Raw genomic sequence first — 8,816 nt, forward strand, 5'->3', positions numbered from 1 at the left:
TCCTGTCCTCAGGGATAGGTGATAGAGAAAGGGAATAAAGTAAAGGTAGTAAGGCAAAGTTGTGAGGTTTTTTTTTTAATGCCCCAATAAAGTGTTATTTGTTTGTTTGTTTGTTTGAGTTCATTTTTGTCGTTTGTTTGTTCTGAAACAGAAAGGACAGATCTAGATCAGAAGTTAGAATGGTGAGGGGAAAAAAGCAAAGGAGGCAGGCTGCAGAGGGACTCTGCAAAGCAATTTTCCAATTTCAGGACTTACTTAGCCTTTAGTGTTGAGGCCTTAGGTCCAGCAAGCACAGAGGTAAGCGGTCTGCGTAGGCCACAGGGGGACTGCAGAGTGTGACTCATGAGTTTCCAAACAACTTTGATACAAAGGACCCTTGGCCAGTCACCCTGCCTAGCCTCAATCAGTGCTTTCCACCGCAGGACTGTTTGCCAACGTTTGAGGTCAAGTCCCCAAAAGGATGAGAGCAAAGACAGTAGTTTCTTGATAAGGAGATAAGGAAGGAACTGAGGGTACGGGCAAGTGAGGTCATTGTCACCACCAAGGCCAAGTCAAGCTCCCAGGGGATGGAAGTGGAAGGCTAAGTACTAAGCGGAGACTTCCCAGGACAGAGTGCAGAAGGCGAAGGGCGGCAAGATGCCTGGCTTGGTGGATTGTTTTTGAAACCTAGGTCTCACTGAGGTTTACTGTTGTAGCAATAACTGCCACTTCAGCAATGTTAGTGCCAAGGACAGAAAGGACAAGGTGTGGTTGAGACTTGCTTTGCTGCTGGTCAAGCATGCCCCTTCTCATGCACAAGCACAAAGCATTTGGGCTTTGCTCCGTCAGGCGGCTGCTTCCTAAGGACGGATTGCCCCACTGACGGGCTCTGCTCCTCAGCGCACCAGGACGCTGTCAGCTTTCAGAAACAGCTTGTTATAGGTAAAGAAACTGAGGAGGACTCAGAGTGGTGAAGTCAACGCCCGAGGCCACACAGATGACCGTTGACAGTAACTGTCCCCGAAGGGCTATCTCTGCATGAGCCCATGCTTGTCCTATGAGGCATCTGCTACAGCCCAAACAGGAGGTGAGTGCCTTTGAGTGGCCATTTCCTCTATCCTTGGGTTTCTGGGAATTACTTCTTCACCAGTCATGGAAAGGGTGGGAAAGAGGGGACAGGATGGGGGGGGGGGACGACAAGAGCTTTGGCAGTCATGGAATGACAGCGTTCTCCCAGTTCTTGGCCCTGAGGCTGGGAACTTCTACCCTTCGCTTTTTTTCCCCCTCAAGACAGAGGTCCCTCACTGACCTTGACTCTGCCTTGTCAGGGGCTCCCAGAAAGACCCTTCTCTTCCCGCTACAAAAGACCCTACTTCATCAGTCTTTTCTGTTGTTTAATAATTTCATACACGCATATAATGTGTTTTGATCAAAATATCCCCACTATCTCCCCCAACTCCTCTACTATCCCATCCCACCTCTTCCCCCTCCCAACTTACTGCACTTTTTTTAAAAAAAAATACCCTGAGCCCAGTTAATGAGTGTGGGACTATATCCACTGGAGCATGAAGAGCCTCTTAGGAGCACATGTCTAAAAACAGACTCTCCCTCTCTTAACGGCAATCAGTTACCAATAGCTCCTCAGAGAAGGGTGGGACTTCACGCTTCCCTCACCACATCTATGCTAGGAATGCTTCCTCATTCTTAAATGGATTGTTGAAAGCCACCAACAATTTATTATGGTTACATTAGAAATAAAGTCAAAGCTGGACATGATGATCAATGCCTGTAATCCTAGTAGTCAGAAGGCTGAGGCAGGAGGATTGTAAATTCAAGACTAGACTGGGCTTGGTCTTTTGATACAAAACTCCATATTGAAATTAATACTTGTTACTTGGAAGAACTTCTTTCTGGGCTCACAGGACTCCAAAGGTTCTAGAGAGCCTTTCCTTGGAGCTGTCTTAGAATCGGTGTGGTGTGATACTCCTTCATGGGACAGAGTACAGGGAGTGAGTGGGACTATGACACACACACACACACACACACACACACACACACACACACACACGAACGCACGCACGCACGCACGCACGCACGCACGCGCGCACGCACGCACGCATGCACGTCCATGATCTCTCCTTCCCAGTGAGTTTTATTGTTTAGGAATAAACTGCACAACTCTGTTCTGGAAGCTATGACAAGAGTATATCCAGTTCACCATCTTCTCAGAGCCCTCAGACTCCTCCTTTTGGGGTCTTCCCACTTCAGTGGCATCCCCTGGTCCCTGCAGATCTTTGGGCCTTCAAAAGCATTCCAGGTATCAAGGTCCCTAAGCAACTTAGACTTTGCAGAACCCAGAACATGCAGCTGAATGGGACTGGGGGATCCCCAGGGAAGGTCTGCTGGGATATTTTAGGATGGACTAGTGGGGACATCCATGCCAGTTACCAGTTGTAAGACCAACCTCCCTGTTCTGAGTGCAGGAGCAGGAGGACACTCATGCACCCATTCACTGGCTTTGTTGTTGTTGTAGTTTGTTTGTTTGTTTTTGTTTTTGTTTTTGAAAACAGGAGGGCTTAGAGGAGGAACAGAAGTAGGAGCAAATATCTATCCCAAAGCAAAAGCAGGGCTGCACCCAGTGCCTGATGTGAGCTAATAGAAAACAGCTTGCTGGAGGGTGGGGAACAGAATTCAGGAACTGCTAGGGTAGAGCCGCTGAAGAGGGGGGCTGGGAGAAGCTGGCTAATTGAGACCAGCTGTTGCTCGTCAATCTCGGAGATCTTTGGACTCTGCCCTGGGGCAGGCTCACACCCTACCTACTCCAAGCCAAAAGAAACCAGTACAGGTTGCTTGGGCAGTCTGAGGCTCCTCTGTGCACTGTGGCTTCCCAGACTCCTGAAAACAAAAGATTAGAGAAGGATTCTCATCTAGCATCAAGACACAGCCATCAGCCTTGTTTGCTTCTGCTCAGGAAAGGCCTGGAAGAAGAGGCTACCAAACAATTCAACCCTCTCTCCAGTCTACTCATCGCCAGCATCTGGAGACCCAATGGCCCAAGCCTACTGGCAGTGCTATCCGTGGCTTGTTCTCCTCTGTGGTATGTGCACCCCAGCCACTCCCGGCAGGCAGCTCTGATCTTTCTCTCCAGACTCAGAAAAGTTTAGAGTAAGGGTTAGGACCCAGGTTATCTTTTTGCTCTTTGTCACCTTATCTTGCAGAAAAGGCCCCTGGCGGGGCCTTCATGACTTGGATCATATCTAGTTTGGCCCCTTTCCATCCCTAGACAAAATGATTGCATCACTTGTGAGGTTGATAGCTTTTTAAAAATGACTGCAGGAAAGGCCTTGCAGAAGGGAGCCAGGTGGAGCACATACACAACACAGTCTGTTAGGGATGTAGAACCAATGAGTACTGGAGGACTCTCTGCCCGGAAAGTTACTAAGAGGAATCCTGGAGGTCCAAGGATGGAGAATTCTTGCTAAACTAACTTAACAGGATTCTTACTGAAGGCAGGCCAGGGTGATGAGGTATTAAGGAGAGGGGAATAAAGAATGTGATCTGATCTTGAAGGTGATCAGATATTGAAGGGTAGAAGTTTTCTCTAAACTGACTTAGCAGAATTCTTGCTAGGGCAATAAAGACCTGGCAGGACAGGGCGGGTACAAGAGGTCAATGTTGAGGTTTCCTCAAGAAAAGAGATCAAGGGGAGATATGACATCACGTTTCAGGTGGCCTGTTTGTTTCCAACTAGGTACCCAGTTCACCTTCTCACCACTAACCCTGGTCCTGGGAAAATCTCTCTTTTTTTCTCTGACAGCAGGACCTGCTGATTAACTCAGCATCCTGTTATCTCATTGGTACCACCCTGTGTCAAAGAAAACAGAGTGATAGACCCTGGTGTTCAGATGAACATGGAGTGGCTAGGTCTCACTTCCTGGGTTGGCATGTTAACACTGCTATTTTGCTAGGGAGCTGCTCCTACAGAATTGGGGCTTCATTTTCTTAGATTAATAGTATAAGTGTCATCACTCCTTTGAATTGATGAGGCCAAGTCAACTATTCAAACAGGGCTTTCATGATGTTACAGCCCAGTTGCTTTCCTCCTATCTGTTCCTCAAGCCACTTATAAGGTAAAAGTATGGCAACTCAGTCCTTCCATGGCCCCAGGAAAGTATACTCCCTAAGTGTCAAGAGGTGAAAAGATAGAGGACTATAAGAGATCACTGGACTTTCAGGTCAGGAAGGATCTCTTTTACACAGTTCTGGGATGCCTGGCACACAGTAGGCACTTAAAATAACATTTTTTTCAGTGAATATTAGGTTACTTTCTCAGGTTCACACCAAATTTGGTTCAGAGCCCAAACTGGAAAATAAGCCCTCATGCATTATGTATTGTTTGTAGCATCCCTCTATTCCCAGGACCACTTCTTATGCTTGGCCTGATGAAAAGGTGGAAAGGGGACCCCTGTTTCTTCCATGGTCCTGAGTACTAAAACTGGGAACTTTTATATTTTTTTGAAGTATGCAAACACTTTACCACTGGGCCCTACAGCCAACACCATCCTCTGTACCCTCCTTAGATGGCCTAGGTTCAAACTTCCATCTAACCACTCGCTCAGTGTGGCAAAACCTGCACAAATTATCAAACCTACATGGATCTTGACCTCTTCCATTACAGAAAGTGAATTTCTCACAGGGTTGTCGCAAATATCAGAAGAGAGACAGTTGTAGCCAATCAACAATGGGACTGCATTCTGGGAACTATAGCATTAGGCATTTTTTTGTTGTTGTTGTTACACAATAACATGGAATGTAGTTATAAAAACTTTGGGTGACTATAATATTAGACTATATAATTATATAGTGCCATTGTTATATATGCAGCCCTTAGTTGATCTCAATAGTGTCATGACTAAACAGCAGTTACATTGTGGAGCTCATTTGTAATTTGTTCTATATTATCTTTTGAGATAGGGCCTCATGTAGACCAGGCTGGCTCCAAACTTGCAACACAGTCAGTTAACCTTGCATTTCTGCCTCTCCCTCCCCAGCATTGGTAATCCAGGTATACAGTCCTATGCTTGGCGGTAAATCACCGAGTTCCAATATCTAGCACACAGTAGGAGCTATTTAAGTGTTTATTCACCTTTCTCTACCCCATGATTGTTTGGACTAGAATTGCTGTTTTATAGTTAATCAAAGCCTAGAATAGTAAGCAGAGACTTTGGCTATAAGAAAGGGGACAAGTGGCCCTTGGGTTTAAATAAATCATGCACATATACACACAGCCCTCTAGGGAATTTCAAAGAAAATTTGATTTAAAAATTTAATTTATACCTTGTTTTTCACTGTACTAGACTCTAAAAAGACACAATTAGGTTAGAAATGGAAAAACTAATGTGATGAACACTAAAACCCATCCAGAAGTGGCAGTCACTTGTCAATGAGTGTGACCCAGGGTGCCACTCAGTTTCAAGTCAGCCTGATTTTCCATGAAATGTGATTATTTTTAGTCTCAAATAGAGTTAGCTAGTGTGGTGTGTTTTAAAGGATACAGGTCCTGCAGGCTGAGGGAAGATGTCCCTTCACTCTGTGAGAGCTCTCTGGTTCCCCAAATAACCCTAGATTTGTCTCCCATTTCCTAGCATGTGCCTGGAGTTACCCAGCACCCATGTACCTTGGAAGAGAAGATGTGAGAAACTGTTCAACCAACCCTCCGGTGAGGCTTTGGCCCCTACCCTCACATGCCTGTCTCACCCAATCATTCTTTCCAGTTCCTATTAGGCCGGCTGCTAGCCTTTCCTCCTACAGGTTTTCTTCTGATTTCTGCACTCTGGGACCCCTGTTTCTTACTAAAGTCCAGCAGTGGTGGCTCGAGTATCTAATATACCCACTATGGATACTTCACTCCTTGGTCCCACTCATGTCCACAGCTTGTTGGCTTCTGTCCTGGCCTAGAGCTGAGAAGCTTCCACCAGAAGGGAGGCAAAAAAGCTGAGTGGTGAGAGAGACCACTAGCTGGCTCTTGGCCGAGGCTAGGCAGAGAGCAACAGGAAGCAAATAGAAGGAATGAAAGCAGAAATTCTAGAGCAGCACTTCTCAAGCTGTTGGTTGCAACCATGGGAAGACATTTATTTCTGATGATCTTAAGAATACCACGGGGGTGGGGGGACCAGAGAGATGGCTCAGCAGTTAAGAGCACTGACTCTTCTTCCAGAAGTCTTGAGTTGAATTCCCAGCAACCACATGGTGGTTCACAACCATCTGTAATGGGATCTAATGCCCTCTTTTGGTGTGTCTGAAGACGGCTACAGTGTACTCGTATAAATAAAATAAATCTTAAAAAAGAGAGAGAGAGAGAGAGAGAGGAAGAGAATACCACTCAATAGCAAAATTACAGTTATTAAATAGCAATGAAAATAAATCTATGGTTGGAGGGCTCCTAAGACCATTGCAAATGTTCTTTTGGTTGTTGTTGTTGTTGTTGTTTTTGTTGTTGTTTTTTTCTGATGGTCACAACCTACAGGTTGAGAACCACTGTTTTAGAGGGAACCTGTGCAGAAAAAAAAAATATTAAAGGAGAGCTGAATGATCTAGCTGAATGGGAAGGGGAGGATTGAGGTGGGTAGATGGGAGCCAAAGAGAAGAAGATCGATGGCTCCACAGCTGGACTCTAGAATGATAGTTTCCACAACTGCAGAGGGTAAAGACTGCTGAGCAGGAGTGGGCCCCAAGCTGTGAAGAGATGAACAAGCTTCAGTAGTAGGCGGAGCCTCAGGATAAGCATAGAACATCTGCATACAACAGCAGCTTTGCTGGACCACTAGGGCCAGCAAATGGATGAGCAAGCCACAGCGGTTTCATATGCGATAAATCTGGATTACTTGTTGAAGAGAAGGCAAAGCAAGCAAGCAAACAAGGGAAAAAAAAAACATGGTTTTTATTTGGAAGATAAAAGGCCCTCTAAAGAAATATTTGGCTTGAAGAGGATCTTTCTGGGAGATGTGGAAAATGCCAGGGTACTCGTTCACTCTCCAGTACCATGTGGGGCCAGTGGGTAACTCCTGGAAGAGTAGGGTTGCTGGATGGAAAACAGGAGAGTCTGTTATGCTTAAATTTCAGGGAATAGGATTTTGGTACTAAAGTGCGCTCCAAATAGAGCATGGGACATATGTATATCAAAATAGGATCCCCTGCTTAACAGAAAGTCAAATCTAACCAGATAGGTGGCCTGCACTTTTGTTCACTAAATCTGGCAACTGTACTCTCAAGATAGCCCTAAAGGGTCTGCCCATAGCCTATCCTGGGATCAGGGATGAAACCCCTGTAGTTTTCATCTGCATAAGGGACTTTTAGGTCCCTTAATTGTTCCAAAGGGTCTTCACGCTCTATAAATACCTCCATCTGTAGTTAGCTTAGGCTTCTTAATTTAGACTAACAAATGCATCAGCAGCTACCCCATCACTCTTTTTTTTTGTCTTATTTTGTTTTTGTTTTTCTTTTTTTTTTAAAGATTTATTTATTATATGTAAGTACACTGTAGCTGTCTTCAGACACACTAGAAGAGGGTGTCAGATCTCATTATGGATGGTTGTGAACCACCATGTGGTTGCTGGAAATTGAGCTCCAGGACCTCTGGAAGAGCAGTCGGTGCTCTTAACCGCTGAGCCATCTCTCTAGCCCCTTGTTTTTGTTTTTCAAGACAGGGTTTCTCTGTGTAGCCCTGCTGTCCTGGAACTCACTCTGTAGACCAGGCTGGCCTCGAACTCAGAAATCCGCCTGCCTCTGCCTCCCAAGTGCTGGGATTAGAGGCATGTGCCACCACTGCTCAGCACCCCATCACTCTTAAATATAGCCTAAATACCCCAAAACTCACTCTCAGGAAAAGCTGGGCACTTCCCTACAGGCAAAGTCCCAGGCATCATTTAAGCAATTCGTATGTTATCTGTCAGCACCTGCCAGTTACTGCAGTCAATACAACAATGCGGCTTGCAGCCCTCCGCCAGCAGATGAAGACCTGGAATCTCTCTGCCTACATCATCCCAGACACCGATGCACACATGGTAAGGACCAACTCTGCTCTCTCTCTCTCATCTCCTTCCTCTCACTTACTTGGGGGTTGTTGGCCTCTAAACACAAGCCACAAATAAGAGCCTGGTAAGATGTGGAAGCTGAAGACAGAGACAGCATTTCATAGCAAAGAGGATAAAAATGGGAAACTTCCCATACACTAGTGTAAGGTCAACTGAAAGAGCAGACCTCTTTACATTGGAGGAAAAACGAGGCCAAAGTTGACCTCTAGAAACAACATTACAAAAACAACTTTGGTGCTAGGGATATGTCTCAGTTCGTAAAGGCATTTGCCACCAAGCTCAATAACCTGAGTTCAATCCTTAGAACCCATGAGGCAGAATAAGAGAGCAAACTCCCACAAAGTTTTCTCTAACCTCCACATGTACATGTCTAAACACACACACACACACACACACACACACACACACACACACACATTTGCACATGTACAAAATGTGTAAAAAACTTAAAACAACTCTGGGAGAGATTTTGACCAACTCCAGAAAGAATGTTTAGGCTATCACTGGAAATGGACCTGAAAGAATTCTAAGCTCCTTTCTGGTCCAGCTTGTCTCAGACTCTGTTGGTTGGGGCAGTGTAATGATCCAGGATGCTAGACTATATAGACACGAGCAGACTGAGGGGGGAAAGCAGACAGAAAACAAGGTGATCATCTCTATATGAACCATTTTCCCAAAATAGCAGCCTTGTATACTTAGCTCTGCCTCTACCTCATGTAGCTCCTCATACCAACCCAGCTAGAA

At 45.4% G+C, this 8,816-nt stretch overlaps 1 protein-coding gene across 1 annotated transcript in view; it reads left to right on the plus strand.

The window, feature by feature from the left end:
* Window positions 1–610: 610 nt before the first annotated feature.
* The window catches only part of Xpnpep2 (X-prolyl aminopeptidase 2), a 30,277-nt gene continuing 22,071 nt past the window's right edge, over window positions 611–8,816 (plus strand). The window contains exons 1-4 of the mRNA XM_031356116.1: window positions 611–1,066; window positions 2,951–3,076; window positions 5,625–5,698; window positions 7,932–8,042. Of these exons, the coding sequence (XP_031211976.1) occupies window positions 1,018–1,066; window positions 2,951–3,076; window positions 5,625–5,698; window positions 7,932–8,042 (360 nt within the window). The 5' untranslated portion in view covers window positions 611–1,017. The remainder of the gene's footprint in view (window positions 1,067–2,950; window positions 3,077–5,624; window positions 5,699–7,931; window positions 8,043–8,816) is intronic.

Source organism: Mastomys coucha, chromosome X (genome assembly GCF_008632895.1).
Source record: "Mastomys coucha isolate ucsf_1 chromosome X, UCSF_Mcou_1, whole genome shotgun sequence".
NCBI lineage: Eukaryota > Metazoa > Chordata > Mammalia > Rodentia > Muridae > Mastomys > Mastomys coucha.